General features: G+C 36.5%; 1 protein-coding gene across 3 annotated transcripts in view; it reads right to left on the bottom strand.

The window, feature by feature from the left end:
- The window catches only part of KIF26B (kinesin family member 26B), a 286,786-nt gene that overhangs the window by 163,884 nt on the left and 106,156 nt on the right, over nt 1-16,746 (bottom strand). For all 3 annotated transcript variants that reach the window (XM_048934933.1, XM_048934934.1, XM_048934935.1), the window contains one exon: nt 8,462-8,628. In XM_048934933.1, the coding sequence (XP_048790890.1) occupies nt 8,462-8,628 (167 nt within the window). The remainder of the gene's footprint in view (nt 1-8,461; nt 8,629-16,746) is intronic.

Here is a 16,746-nt window from a genome sequence, read left to right as displayed (position 1 = left end):
GACATTTATATCCATGGAAGAAATTTAACCAGAAAAACAGAGATTTTAAATAAACTGAATATTTACTCATCTCCTTAAAATAGGCAACTGAATAGAAGAGGCAGATTACATCAACATTTCAACCGAATCTTTGAGCAGCTGAGTGAAGAACTCTGCAGACAGGGCATATCACAGATGGAGTTTCAAGGCTACTCAGACAGAACTGTAATAGTACTTCTTGAAACAGGAAATCAGTAAGTAGAATAAAAAGTTTGCTGATCTGAACTTCCAGGTGTTTAGGAAAAAGTCTTGTTACTATGGATTTATGATCTCTTTGAGAGAAGGTTAGTCTCGTGTGTTAAAAAACAGAGAGAAAATAACTGGCACTGCCCATAATTTTCTTCTATAGACAGTGCAACTACATTCATTCATCTTTCTCTCTCTGCAAACCAAGACAGAGACACCATAAATCAGATCTCCTGATTTAGCAAGAAATATGCAAAACAGTAAATCAAAATGAAGCTGCATCTATTACAGTTGGCAGTCACAGCTACAGTAGAAGTCAGAAGATTAATGATGTCCATTTTTATTTCCAATGCCCTAAAAGCAAAAAGCCAAGATTAAACACCGGGAGTCTTTGGTAACAGGTGCTGCAGGATTACTGCATATGCTAAAAGCAATTATTCTCAATGTTCATGTCAGGTGAAGCGAAAGGCAGTGCTGAGGAGTTGTGAGAGAAGGAAATAGCTTCATTTTCTTCTAAGTTTTCCTAAAATCAACAGGGAACAGATGTTCACACTGCAAATAGCCTAGTACTCAAAAGCTCTTAGAAATTAGAAGGCCAAACCATCTTTAGTCATCCTCCCCCTTTGAAATTTATTGAAATCAGCAGGAACTCACACTGGTTATCACTAAACTAAAGGAATTACCACTGTTCCAACATAAGGTATGGAAAGCAGAGTTAATTAAGCCTTCATACACTTGAGTACTGAATGCTCAAAATCACACATGAGAATTAAGAATGCAAGTCTATGAAAACAGCCTCCTTCCTCATCAAGCCACAAAGATAATCAGTGCCTCAGTGACATATCATGGTATCCAAAATTCTCCTCTCTAATACAAAGCATTATCAGTTCACATCACTTAAGACTTGGCTTGAAACAAGAACGTGGCCCCACACTGTGATTTGCAGATCTGAAGCTTCTTATCTGTAACAGCAGTACTCAGTGAAGCACTAACAGAGAAAGCCACCATAACAGAAACATTAGTCAAAGGCCACTGCCAACTACCAAGGAGAGAAAGTATTGGTTGTCTTCTGCTTTGACAAGGGCTACAAAACACTTAGATAAAATTGAGGCAAAATTTACGTACATACTCTAACGCTGTAACATGGTGGAAAGCATAGCACCGACAGCGTAGTAATAAGTCCTAGGCTGCAACAAGTGAGGATATGCTCAAATGTGGCAGACGAGGGCAGAGAAATAAAAGAAAGAATCTGCTTACCCTTGAAAGGCCTCATGTAGGCAGGGATCTCCAGCAAGAAGCCCTTGCCTCCACTGCTAAACTTTAAATGAGGTTTGGGAAGGGGTGACTCCATTCCTTCTGGTCACTCAAGCGCATTGCATGCACCTGAGCTCCCCTGGGTTGGCCCTGCCTTCCTACCAGGTGCTCAATCACTGGTTCAAGCCATGACTTAGCATTTTCACTATATATATATATATATATATACATATATACACGTGTATACACGTATACATATACACACGTGTATACACGTATACATATACACACGTGTATACACGTATACATATACACACGTGTATACACGTATACATATACACACGTGTATACACGTATACATATACACACGTGTATACACGTATACATATACACGTGTATACACGTATACATATACACGTATATACACACATATATATACACGTATATACACACATATATATACACGTATATATATACATATATATACACGTATATATATACATATATATACACGTATATATATACATATATATACACGTATATATATACATATATATACACGTATATATATACATATATATACACGTATATATATACATATATATACACGTATATATATACATATATATACACGTATACATATAGTGAAAATATAAAAATGTATTATATTGGGCTCCCCAAGTTATTTTTTTGTTTGTTTTAATTTTAAAATGAACAAAATTGATCATACGAAGTTAATAGGGCAAATGAATACTGAACAAGCATCCACAAACTTATGTACATAAAAATGTAAAAAATAATGCAAGGCACTCACACATTTGCAGGGAAAAAGAGATGTTAGCAAGCACCACATATACTTACAGGGATCAGAAAACATGTTAATATTCTCGTTTTCAGGCAATATATATCAGAATCAATGAATATAACGAAGTACACTTAAGAGAGTGTTTTAAAACAATCTCAGAACAAGAAAAAGTTTCATGGTACTTGCTCTTTCCTTTGCAGAACCAGAAATTCATTAAATGAAATGGGATTGCATCACAGAGAAGTAGTCTCAAAAGAAAAAGATGGGAATTGAGAGCTTTATTGAGTACATTATCAAGATTTCTAAAAACTGTGAAAGACATGTTACATAAGAAACTCCAAATCTTGATGGACACTTCAATAATATTATTCAGTAAATAACATTATTCAGTGATGACTTCATTGCCATCACCATCAATACAATACATTCTAGATCTGGCGCAAGTATGGATGAGAAAACACTCATCTCATGCAGTGCACAGAAGCAGGTGCAGCATATTTTGATACAGGCATAACATCAAAGAGAGCTTTCATGGATTGGAATTCCAATTTCTCTGTATAGTTATCTTTTACTTTACTTTATGTACAAGTTCTAAATAATTACTAATAAAACAGTCTAGAAAATTATACTTGTTAAGTTACAGTAAACCTCCCTGTAAATCTGAAGTGTCTTCTTTCGATACTAGAATACAAGGAGGAATTAGGTCCTTTTATCAGTTACATGCTTTGAGGCCAAAGAGAGAACGTAACGCCACAAGTATAGGGTTCTGATAATTTAAGAGTAACTTCAGCTAATTTCTTTTCATGGTTCCGTGGGTTATTCCCAAAATCCTGTTTAAAATCCAAGGTCCACTAGCTGAATTTTAAGCTCTGAATAACATCTATTAACTTGCCACCAATAAAAAGTACGTCTAATTAGCATGAAGTTTCAAACCATTTCTGTTTATAGCCAATGTCAAATTAAACATATCACAAACAGATCTCCAACCCAAGGCTAAAATGAATATAGATTCTTAAATCTTTGTTTCAGTAAGATAAAGCAGCCATGCAAAACCAGACATTATTCAAATATCTTTGCTTTCCCTCATCCAGATGTGACAATTAACTCTTTTTTTCAACATAGGAGATCACTGATTCAACCACTAGGCTACTGTTGCAGGCAGCAGAGTCTTCTCTGCTGGGGCATTTTTGTTTACGTCAAGACAGAGAAAAAGAGGCAGTGTATTCTTTAGCCCCAACTACTAGCTTTCTTTGGCTTTGGAGGAGTCAAGTTTCCCTTCTGATTGGCAGTTACTTAATACACATGAAATAACACCAATAAAAGGAAGAAACAGCATGTGTTAAGGCTCTTACACCAATGGGGAACACAGAAAAGTAGTGCTTACAAACATAGATGTCCTACATTACTAATAAATACCAAGCAAGTGTGAAAAACCAAGTGTGAAAAAGCCCCCAAAATGGTACGCCCTAACTTAGATGCCTATTTAAAATATTTTTTCATGGTCTTTCAGGTTGACTGAGATCACTGACACTGAAATTTTCCTGACTAGTCAGGCCCAATACAGTCTTCAAAGGCAGCAATATTTGTAAAAATTATTTACTGATGTTTTAAAAATCGTTGCCAGAATTCCTGCTGACAGCTCATGGACCTTTAACCTTAACAACATACTCTTTACTCATTTATTATCAAGTATGTTATGAGGATAAGAGAAAAGAATAGAAATTCTGATCAGATTTATTAAAACCATGACAAATACATACTCCTTAAAAATATCTGAGAGCGTGACCATAATTTAATCATTTACCCTGCTTGTTGTGTTAATGAAAGCATCTAAACAGCAAGAAACCAAAATAAGTTTTCACATAAGTCTCAGAAAATAGTACTCTCTCAAGGAGACTGAGGGCAGCACTATCTGACCTCTAAAACTTCTCAAGCAGTGTTTAAGCCAGTGAATTACTGCCTAGCTTGCTGCATGGCTTAAAAAAGCAGCTGTGTCCGCCACACTTTGGGGTTATCTGCAGTCACACCATTCTAAAATATTCCAAATCTTATCAGAGCTTTCTACAGAAAAGATACAGAAAAGCAGCATAGCCACTGTCTCTGTTTCTTACATACATTTTGCTGCACATATATAAGCCCATGCTGTCATTTCTGTGAATATTCACTAGACTCTGAAAAATTCAAGTCTGGACTTCAAATGGAAGAATTTGTTTAAAGCACTTCCTAACCTTCAACGAAAAGAGTAAACCCTGATGTTCCTCAATTCAGAGCCTTCAGGCTTCAAAGGCTTTTTTTTTTTCCCCATAGGAAGAAAGATCGTTCAGACTTCAACAGAAGCCTTGTAATACTGCATCTATAAGAAAAATATAGTGAAAATCAAAAGGTATGTGACCAGCTGATAACTTATCACACGTGTGTGAAAAATCCAGTATGCATGAGTCTCAATGTTTTGGGGTATCTGGAGTGCTAGGTCAAAGAATGTAATAAATCAATTAATTAATTTAAAAATCATTTGCATTAATGGAAAGCAAATTCATGGAGCAATTAGCAGCATTTTGAACGCAACACTCACAATATCCCTTTCTAATACAGCACTGCCTCACCTCCCCCAGCTGTCAAACTAACAGTGATGGGAATTGAGTGTGGAAAGGGTCACCAGCATTCTTTCAGGAATGGAGGGTCATCTCAGTGTAGATTATCTCATGCTGAGCAGCTACATGTCAGCTAGATACAAAGCTAAAGATTTATATTCTTATTCCTTCTCAAAATAAGACATAACTCAAAATTCCAGATACTTCTGTACCGGATTTCAAAAACACGTACATGCCTTGGGGCATCTACAAGAGTAGCATCATGTACACAACTTCTAGGTCCTGCTTTGTGTTACCATGCTTTGAGAGACTCCACAGGTTAGATCAACAGAAAAGTTTAATTCAGAAAGGCAAGTTTATTTACAGGATAGCCATGTCAAAGCTGAAGTCCGTCTCCCAGAAGTTTTCCCCATGCAGAAACAAGCAGAGATAAGAGCAAGATTTCGTACAAAACTCCTTGTCCTGCTAGATCTCCACAGAGACCAGCAATAGAATGTCCTTTCTAAAGTAACATTAACAATAGTACACACTTCTTCCTTAGCAGGTGGTGACACACTCTTACAATTTGTTCAGAAGATACAAGGCTACTTTACTTCAAGCTGCAATTGTTCAAAGATGCAGTGCTTCTTACAACAAAGGTTCAAAATGGAAGCAAAAGTTAACTCATGTACCAAGCCTAAATGCTCTATATCCTAAATTATTCTTTTATTGTAAATAATCTTAACATATACCACACTCATTAAATTAATCTTTATCACAAATATAGTACTTATTAGAAGACAATACTAAATTGAGACTAAAATAAACTACAGCCCTTAGAAGGAAGGTATATTTGTCGCTTGTCATTGAAAGGACCATTGATTGGATTCAGTATCTGCACCCAAATCACCATTAGAAGTTAATTATTCGTATCAGTATCATCTAATATTCATAAACCTGCCAGCACAGTACTTTGGACAGTTCTCACTGTTCCGTTAAAACATAGAATTCCCATGGGACAGTATATGTGTGTGTGTATATATAGATTATTTTGCAGCAATATCCCAACAAATGACAATTCACAGAAGTTGCCATCTTTTTAAATGGTTGGGCAATCTGTTAGGTATCAATCATGATACATGGCAATTAAGTATTGAGATAAATGAGAAGTCTCCCAAGGCCTTCAGAAATTTTTCCATAGCTCATTGCCAGCTGTAGACTAGCCAGTGTGTAGCACTATTGGACCAGCAGTACCCGAGAACAGAAAAACAGTAAGCTCCTAGTTCTCAGTCTATTTCACTCCTGATGTTTCTCAAGTAATTACAACGAGAAGTTCTCATGAATTCCTTGGCATTTCCTTCATACTATAACATTTTAGTTAATTGGTTTTTTTTTTCCAAGATGATGGATGACTTATATCTGAGGCTCATTTGAAGTTCACTTTGCTGTTAAGGACCAGAATGAAATGCTGTTTTACATGATTCAAATTCCAAAAGAATATTTTCCATTTTTCCACTTCCAGCCTCAACTACAAATTAGCAAACTTTTGTATGTAATCAATTCTTACTTATTGACTATAACGTCACATACAACATGCATACAAACAGGAAGTCACTACTCCACTTGGCACATCCAAAAAAGCTTAGGATTCATAATCTGGAATGAATGACTTTTTTTTTTATTATAACACAGCACCATTGTAATGAGTCTCCTAATCAGTGCCTTCTACTTCATATTTTGTAACGCATATAACAAGCAGATTCTTATCCTTTCTACCAAAACTTCACCAAAATGCAAGGCACATGAGATACAAAAGAAAAATTAACAGGAGGGGTCACATTTTGAAAGCAAGTTGTGGACTTTCTGTGTTAAAATGTTATGCACTAAAGATTTTCTTTAGATTTTCTTCTTGAACTATCAGCAGATGAAATAGTATGAAGTCCAGAGCTAAACAGACTTATATAAATGATACTAATCAAATATAATAATCCAAACTAAATTAGTCCCTTCCATCTTGCTAGGTACAGTTAAAAAAATAAACAGCCTAAATGTGGGATCTCACTTCTGAGCCAACGATACAAGAATTCACATCATCAGCTAGAAACTAAGAGTACTGAAAATGCTGGGATTCTCACAATGGATTTTGAGTACATTTAGTTTCCTGCATTCTGGCTGTGTATATTTAGAGAAAATGAATTCTATCAGCATAAACAATGCAACAATGAAGTGCAAATGAGTTAAGCAATCTTCATAACCAATTCATGCTAATATTTGCACTAATCCCACACTGCACTCAAGTTAGACATTACCATGTGTGCTAGACATTACATTCAACACTTTTAATTTAAACTGCCTGAAGTTAAATAGAAAATGATCGCAACTCATGACTACTGTCCTCATTCATATTTGCTACTGCAGCATCACACCTGTACAGAAAAACATCAGAGCTGTCCCGAACAACATTCACTGGCTTCTCTGAAAATTCATCTCTTAACCCTCTTACATGATACATTCATCATGCTACACTGGTTGAATGCGTGCAGTCCTCACATGAGAAAAAAAAACAGAAGAGGAATACCTTCATTCCAGACTTACAATCTTCAAAATTCAGCAACTTTGTAATTTTTCCATTTAGCTTGATAATGAAATAGAATTGTGTGAAATTACTAATAGTTAGCCTTGTAAAGGGAAAGAGGCTAACTTGAATATGCCTGGGGCAGTTACTCATAAATTCACTCAGTGTTTTGAAATTCACTATTTGAAAACAGTTTATTTTCTTGTTATTTCATTATTTCCACAACTCTTCCCAAGTCAATCTTCTAATTATTGAAGAGTATTAGAAGACAAAGATTATTTCAACTTCGTCAGTTACATCAGAATTCAAGTGGGCTGAAAAGAGTGCTCTTTAGAAAACATATTTCTGCACAGAAAAAAATATTTCCATTGTTGAAAGTGAATTTTTCACTTATTACCTGTTATGCCTATTTAACAAATTATTTTACCAACAAATTAATAGAGATAACCATAATATTCCTCAATTGGAAACACTGACTCAGTACTCAACAGAAAGGGTATTCTGAGGCTGAGTTTTAGTCTGTCAGGTCAATTCAAAAGCATGGCAGAAACAGAAACTGAAATAAAAACATTAAATGATCCATCTGTAGTCATGATAATTTGCCTAGACGGAAATAAAATTCACTACAGAAATCAGAAGATTGTCTACCAAAGAGAACTACCCCCCTCCAGACAGCAATATAATTTATTGCCTGTCTCAAAAACTAACTCTGATGCGCCCTTCTCTATCAGAGAATCCCCACCAAAAAAAAATCACACTAAATCTGGTATTGTTCTGCAAATGCAATCACATTTTTACCCAAATCAAGAGTTTAAGTGTTATTTTAAAGAAAAGGGTAGAAGCATCATCCCCATCTTAGAGACAAATGCACACAAGTGCATTAAATATTTTCATGGTAATTCAGCAAGATTGAGATAGAGTTGTCATCTCTTGACACGTGCTGTAGTTAGTCAACCCCATGTCTTCACTACAGAATTTTCTTTGAAATAAATCGTATTTCCAGAGAAGTAAAATCTGAGAGGTCTTTCTTACCTGGCAAAAAAAGATGCTGCCACCGAGGTGCCTGTGGATACATCAGCAGCAACATATGTGCTCTGGGAAGCAGGGAAGCTGTACAAGGAGGGTTTATCTGCATTGTAGCGGTTCAATGCTGCTTCAGTCAGGCCCTCTCGACTAGTCTCTGTCATAAGCTGAGATATCTGAAGACAGAAAAAAAAGCAGTGAGTGTAACCAGCTAAAGCTCACTAGCTGACCCCCTCCTCATCCAGAAGTTTCTCTGGGTTGCAGATGGAGTGGGAGAGGAATTCCATTCACTAAATCTCTGCATCTCTGTGAACAAGTTTATTGCATCTGTCATGCTAATCTACATTACTTTGTCTCAGACCTAACCTTGTTTGCATTAATTTTAATGGGATAAATTAATCCCATCATTACAAATGTCAATAATGTCAATGGATTTCCATCCGTACGGAAAGAGTAAACCATAATCTTTTTTGGGTTTCACGTTAAGGTAACCAAAAGAGCCTTGAAATGTGTAAGATATTTATATTTGACTTCAGGAAATAGAAAACACAAATTTATTTGCCTTTGTAAAATAACAGTGCTAGCACATAACTATTTTTGTTGACCTTTCTTCAGGAAAGCCAGCATAGCACAGGAAGGAGTCCCTTGGGAACCTAGATTATTTATCATTACCATTCACTTTCATTGGCTTCCCTGAAAGGTTTTAAACACCCCACGATTTCATACTTCTGGTGGCCAGTCAGCATTTTGACTCTGTTACGAAAACTCATTTCAGCCTTTCTCTGACTGGGAAAAACAGATAATGCTAGCAATACTCCAAGGCATATAGCTTCCTTCCACCAGCAAAGAGTTTGCTAGAACCAGTCTTCTGCATTCTATTTCATTTCTTGTGCCTATCTTTATCACCACAATAAGGAGGTGATATCACCACAATAACAAGAAGATATCTCTGTGAGGCACATCAAGAAAATTATTTGAGATCACCCTGTAGTTAACTCATTTTCCAGTTAAGCTTGCTTTAGTTTAGCTGTTATCCATTTTACTACAGCCAGAAGATAGTCTAAAAGTTCATCCATATTTTACATATTTTAGGTCAATTAACTGTGATGCCTCATGGAGTACTACACTTGATACTGTATTTTATGAGGAACCAGTAAAATTGCTAAAAGTGCCCTAATCACGCTTCTTTCCCACTGTCCCTTTCTGATTCACAGGTTCACTATAATGATTGAGCAGTTCTCTCAGAAGCTACCAAGACAGTGGACTTAAAATCATCTCATACTACTGGCAAAACTCAGGAATTTAGGTTACCTGCCAATACCTCCCCTTATTTCTAGCACACAGGTAACCAGACTCTTCAATGCTATACTAACCTATGTAAGTCCACTTGAGGCATCCAATACACTTGAATTCACTAAGCAATGAATTGCCAAAGTCTGCATAATTTTTGTTAACTCTATTATTTGTATTTGCAGAGAATTAACTAGGGATGGTCGTGGTTGGACTCAATGATCTTTAAGGTTTTTTCCAACCGGAGCAATTCTATGACTATATGGGCCATGGCAGAGGCATTGGAATTAGAAAACATTTAAAGGTCCCTTCCAACCTGAATCCTTCTATCGTTCTGTGATCATTATTCAATTCAGACAGTGCTGGGCGTTAACAGGAAGTGACACTCACTCCAAAGGAACCTGATAGCAATTAAGCTAACGAGGTGTCATATCTCAATTGCAGTCATAGTTCAGTCATAGACAGTCTCAATTGCAATCATGACTTCCCCATCTATTGCCAAATATAAATTTCCACAGCCACTGCAGCATATTTCTATTGCTGTCAGCAGATTCCCTGAAAGTGCAAGATGGCAAAGCTTGGAAGAGGTACTTCAGCCAACTGTATAACGGGAAAGGACTTGAGATATCCAAGACATACCATGCCATGGTCATAAAAGGAATAATTAAATAGCTTTGGAGAATTTTAGATGATCCAAACTCATATCCACAAATGCTATTACCAATAACACCACAGAACAAACATGAAAAATAAAGAGCCACTAACTGTGAACATTTCCTGAAGACTACTATACTCAAGTTTCTTCAAAAGCTGATTAGATGCATTAACACAGTCCAAAATCAAATACTGTCTTACCTAGGAGACATGAGATTATTTCAGAAAAATACATACATAGACCATTCCTTCTCACCTATGCACTCAAACAGGAATAGATATTATCCAGGAAAACGTACACTTATGCCTTTTAATAAATTGGGTTGAGTATCTTAAAAAAAGACTGTACTTAGGCCATACTTTTTTATATTGAAAAATGCAAAAGAACTGAACAAGAAACAGGAAATAAATATCTTTACAGATTCTGCATTTGTGGAGTACCATGCAACCTGTAGGACAGAAAATGTATGAATAATACTCATTTGAGAAATAACATATTTCTCAACACGTGTGGGGATGTTTCTATGATCTGTCAGTAGTACTACTATTTTTAGTAGTATTACTATTTTTTATCACACAATAGTCTAAATACAAGGATGGCAAAGTTGCTCAAACTGCAGGCTATGAAACATCTGTATGGTACTGACCACAAGAGTCTATTGGAAAGGCAGCAATTCCTTGGAGTTCTCCCTCTTTTTCATTCGCACAACTTGCTTTGGTGCAGAAAGCTATTGTTGATGTTGACAGTGATGCATCAATCATGAAAAACAGCATTCCAGTGTAAACAATTATGCATAGAGAGCCCTCCCAGAACTGCACTAGATGGACATTCACAATGGGGCAAATTGGTCTTAAATACTTCTTAGGTCCTGAGGGTCTGGCACCATTGTGTGACTTTCTTACCCACAGTGACATACCTTCTGGGCAAAACTCTACTTCTCAGTGTGAGCTTTCACAGAATCAAACTCCCAAACGTATACACTAAAAGATACCAAAATGGAACTGTATTTTATTTTGCTTAAAACAAGGTGTAGATAAATTAAGACAACAGAATTTGAGTAAGCTACAGTCCAGGATCTCCTAAACTAGGAAAGGTTTCCAGTTTCCTTTGCCTGCCAAAGCTGAATTTTCAACAGTCTCCAGAAGTGATGAAAGTTGAAATATTTCCCTAAATTTCAAAAATTTTACTGTTTCTCATCTACGAAGTGTGCAACACTACTCTCTTCTATACAAGTCAAAACACCCGAAAGTACCTAGTGAAACAGTAATACCCAGCCTCAAATGGAACAGTGGTTTTGCTTGAATAAGCTTCTCATGTTACCACGTTGCTATCTTTTACTTATATGAAGACAAGTACAGGAGAACAGACTATGACATCTTATTAAGGAATTGTCCCTTTGGAAACTCAGCTAGTGGAGATGAAACACAAAGTGTGATGCCAAACCTTGGCCAGGATGGGAGCCTTTTTGATGTCCAATGCTCATTACAGCACTGCTTATACTGCAGGAGTTTCAACCTCTGGGTCAATACACAGACTAAGCACTACACCTGAAACCTAGACATACACAATGTCTGTAAAATCTTCATATTTTCCAAGAATTCAATATATATACACAAGACAGTGGACAGAAATAAGTTCAGATCGTTCATACCCAAGTATCGAGAGACTACCAACTAATTCTACTACATTTCTTTCTTTTACTTCATATGCCAGGGAGTATGGAAGTAATTTAAACTGTTGGACCAAACTGAAGAGTGGGCTTGTGAAGTATCTCTCCATCTCACTTCTTTTGTCCTCCAGCTGTAGTATCAAAAAATCCCTTTCTCCTCTGACACTTCGCAGAAGTTCATGCATATACAGATGTGACTAAAATAAAATAGTAAAATTTTTTAAATCTCAGAAAATTTCTTTTTCTCTATCCTACTTCAAAAGACATAGTTGAAAATCATGTTTTGATTGTTAGCAAACACAATTCTTCGGGAGCTGTTTACTTGATTCTTGAGGCGGGGGGTGTGGTGAAGAGTAAATAATGCATGCCTGGCGAGGACGCTTCCCAAATCTGACCCTTAAGCATCGCTGCCTCTCTCACTAGATACGGTTTCTGGATTTAAGGGGGAAAAGAAAAACAGATTCCTTAACTCTCTTTTTCTTGCCTTTTGATTACCCACATACCACATACATGAGGTTTAAGATAAATTAATAGGATATATTTTAAGAAATTCGTTTATTGAATTATTGGCAGCACATCAGTGAACAGATAAGCAACAAAAGGACAAAGCACAGAACAACGCAACCTTTCATGCCTTAATAAAAACCTTTTAAGTGCACATGGAACAAGACAGATGTCCCTCCTCAGGCCCCATTTTTTCTCCTGTCTCATAAAAGTGAGGCAGCCATTAACCTCTTCTTTCTCTGCTTTCTGACAGCATACAGCAAGAGCTGGAGATAAGTCACAATTTAAATTCTCAATTTCATAGGAAATAGAGTTAAATGACAGGGGTTAGCCAGGCTAGAGTTTCTTCCTATTCCAATTAAGGAGAGATTCTGTGAATAAAACTTGCCATCTGCAGTATGAGGTTAATTATATTTATCCAAGGGCATTTTACAGCCAAGCTCATTAATGTTTCTAAAGCTCCTTACTGAAGACTCCAACTGGAAGTGCCATTGAAATTGAACATTTATGAAAGAAGTGAAACATTCTTTGCTTTGGAGAATGTGAAGTACCCTGAACATTCCTGAAATCTAGTACACTTCAGTGATTGCTGAATGAACTAAATGTACAGAAATGTATGAAACGTATCCATATCTGAAGCCAAATTCAAGATAAACATCTGAGAGGTGTTTCACAGTGACATTGGAGACCGTGTAGAAGATCGTGCTCTCAGAAGAGAAGCCCATTAGCAAGAAGAAACTGACAATAACTTTCATAAAAAAGCAGGCTCATTAATTACTTCTTTGGCAGCCTGCTCTTGATTCAGAGCAGCACTGATTTTTTCACATGATAAATCTTGAAGAAATAACTTCCAGATTTATTTTAGAAAGAAAATGTCTGGATGTCTAAATGTCAAGAAACAGATTCTTGTGAAAGATTCCCCTTTATAAGATGGGAAGGAAGCTATAAAAAAAAAAAAAAAAAAACCTCTCCAAAAGCTTCAACACTCCAAAACCATCATCAATTCTTATATGTCTGCTTAGAACACAAATTTACTAGCTTAATTGTAAGTCTTCCATTATGCACAACCGGGTATTCTAGCTCTTTTTCTGTTCAGCTTTGACTATCTGTCCAAGTCCATTTGGCTCATCAGAATTTTGAGTCATAACAGGATATAGTTTTTATTCTTGTTTGGCCCAAATACTCTAGATGATGGTCTGTGGGAGCGACAAAGCAGGCAATAGGAGAGGCATCTCACAGTACCTCATTCACTTGCCCAAGAAAAATCAAGTAAATGCAGAAAGACATCTCTCAACAAGAGAATAATAAATTAACAGTGTGTACTCTTCCTACAATACGTTTTGTTTTTTTTTTTATCTGAGCCCTTCTTGAAATACTGACATTTTACCAAACACGTAAGTTTGCATACAAAGACACAGTAAGTTCTGCATGATAATTTTCAGCTGCATTCTTTTGTTCTTTATCATAGTATTCAAGGAAGAAGGTAACAGCTAGGTTCAACGGTGCTCAGTGCCACAAAGAGAAAAGTGGATAATTTGACATTTTATATATTTCGTTTTTCTAACTGTAGTGTGTTACTGGGACGTTATCATGTGAAAATAGCTGACTTTAGCATCAGTCAGCTTTACAGATTGCCATTGAACAGAGATCCAAACACTCTGAGGTAAATCTGATAGTTTACTGAAACTGAAATGGAGCTTTGGGAGTGGGGAAATAGAGCAATCTTTTACTGCCTACACAACTCACAAATTAATTTTTACACATCTGACACAAGGCAAAAAGGAACAATGGCATAATTCAATCAAAACAACCTGAAAGCAGCAGTGATTTGCAAAGTCAGTCGTCTTTAACATACCATGGTGTAGGAGGGACATGCTCTGTATCTACCACAAACCACTCACCACAACAGATAACATTCAGGACAAAATCCACCTATAAAAGAAATCATTTTTGAACAGCAACAAATTCCTGTAGCTAAGGGCACTGATGCAGCCTCATAGCATCTTGTCATTTTATTATGACCTTTTTCTCACATGGCAGAATACTAAGCTGCTACAGTGGGAGATCACTAACTGCTGATACAGAGACTGAGAGAACAAGAGCAAGATAGCAATTCTTGACAGTCCTTTCCTATCAAAAGAATAAGAAAAAGACCAAAAAAAGACACACACAATATCTGCTACATTCATGATCTTAGTTGCAGTATGTGATGTAGACATACCAAATGTTGCTTATCAAAGGCACTGTGAAAACTGAAACTGAGAAGGTCCTCAGGCATGCTTTGCTCCTGCTTTATTAATACTTTCACACAAGATCTGAAATATTTTTGAATATGTCAATATTTTGTATTGAAAGACAAAACAGTGCACACTTAGAATAAAGTTTTAGGAATCACTGGGATAGCAAGAATGCTAATTATGGAACTGGTGAGGCCCAACCTCACATACTGTGTTCTGTTTTGGTCACCTCAATACAGAAAGAAAATTGAAGTGTGGAGCAGGTCCAAAGTGTTTGGATGTGGTGCTCAGGCACATGATTTAGCAGAGGGTTGTAAGAGTTAGGGTGGTATGGTTAGGCTGTGGTTGGACTCAGTCTTTAAGGTCTTTTCCAACCTGAGCAATTCTAAGATTCTAGGATTTTATTCTGTTTCGTTTCTAAAGAAGACTCAGACTGCATCTAGCATAAACTATTTTTACTAAAATATTACTACTTAGTAACCATGACAGCACCTAGAGCTTAACTGCAGTCTCCAGCTTCCCACTGTCCAGAAGAAAGGTGACCTTTGACTGTGGCAGACACTTCTTATGTCCTTCTATAAACAAGATTGCTATTTAACACAGATCTAATACACTCCTCAGCACTGATAAAATCACAGTTTTTGCAGACATCGAAACATCCTCCCATCAAAATTTTTATGATATAGTTATATCTCACACTCAGGAGCCCATAACATTAAGTATATTGCAGCAAATCGCTGAATGTCTTAAGGTTAATTACTTACCAGCTGATCTCACTAATCCTGGGTTTATCCCTCCTGAAAGACATATTCCTCTGACTCCTCACCCCAAGAGTTCTGCCTCATGAAATAGCATTTCTGAAGTTTTATTTATATCCTGTTTTTTCCATAATAAATAATGACAGCACCTGGTACTCTCCTTATTTCCACTTACTCATTCAGTGTACTTTCTTGCCCTAGCTTTTGTACTGATAAAAAGAAAAAAAGAAAAAAAGTAAAACAATAAAAAAAAATCAAGAACATACAAAGCAGTGGTGCAGTCTCTTCAAAAACAATACCTAGTAAACATTACTGGTAAGTTTTGGGGTTTTTTTGTTTTCTGAAAACAACTGCTCTATTAAGTCTATGGCAATAGTTCGTTTGCTTGATCAGCAAATTTCCATACAGAACTTAGCCCTGCAAATATAAATAAGTGCACATTCCCAACCAACCTCCAGCACTGAGGCATAAGGTACTAAATTGATTTGGCTTAACAATGGTGATTTGGCTTAGCAATGAACTCAGTGCTCCCAGATTGCCAGTGCTCTCCAAAGCTAACTATACCATGGAAAGAATGGTTAGAATTCTACCTACGTTAAAAGGAATCTCTATACGGAATATGAAAATATATTGGCCAAGCTTGCTTCTTGCTCTCTCACTTTTTACTGATACATTTATTGAGTAAAAAGGAAAACAAAAAAGTAAAAATATCATAGGAGGTAAGTTGTGTGGTTTTAAGTATTCAGAACAGTAAATGTCCACCTACAGTGAATATATCCTTGTATGGAAGTTGCAGACTCCAGTCTATAGTACTCCTATAGCACAATATGCATGCCATATCCTGCACATTTTATTTATTGGTTCCTACTTCTTGGTAGGAACTTCTTGGTATTGGTTCCTACTTGTCAACATTTTTTGTTAAAGGTAAGGCCTCCACCATGTTACAAAAAAAAAAAAAAAAAAAAAAAAAAAAAAAACCTAACAACAGTTACCATAGTTTACCTTCCTCTGTATTCTATATTATATGACATCTATTTAGGATTGCATCAGCCTCTCCTGTTACCTTCAAAGGAAGCCATTGGAAGGACAGCTGCCCCAAGGTGCAGATCTTCTCACTCTTTAAACTGCAGAGAAGCAGACTACCCATGGACAGACACTTGGAAACTGCAAACTGTCCCTTA

This window comes from Lagopus muta, chromosome 2 (genome assembly GCF_023343835.1).
Source record: "Lagopus muta isolate bLagMut1 chromosome 2, bLagMut1 primary, whole genome shotgun sequence".
NCBI lineage: Eukaryota > Metazoa > Chordata > Aves > Galliformes > Phasianidae > Lagopus > Lagopus muta.
This window is presented reverse-complemented; position numbering and strand designations above follow the sequence as displayed.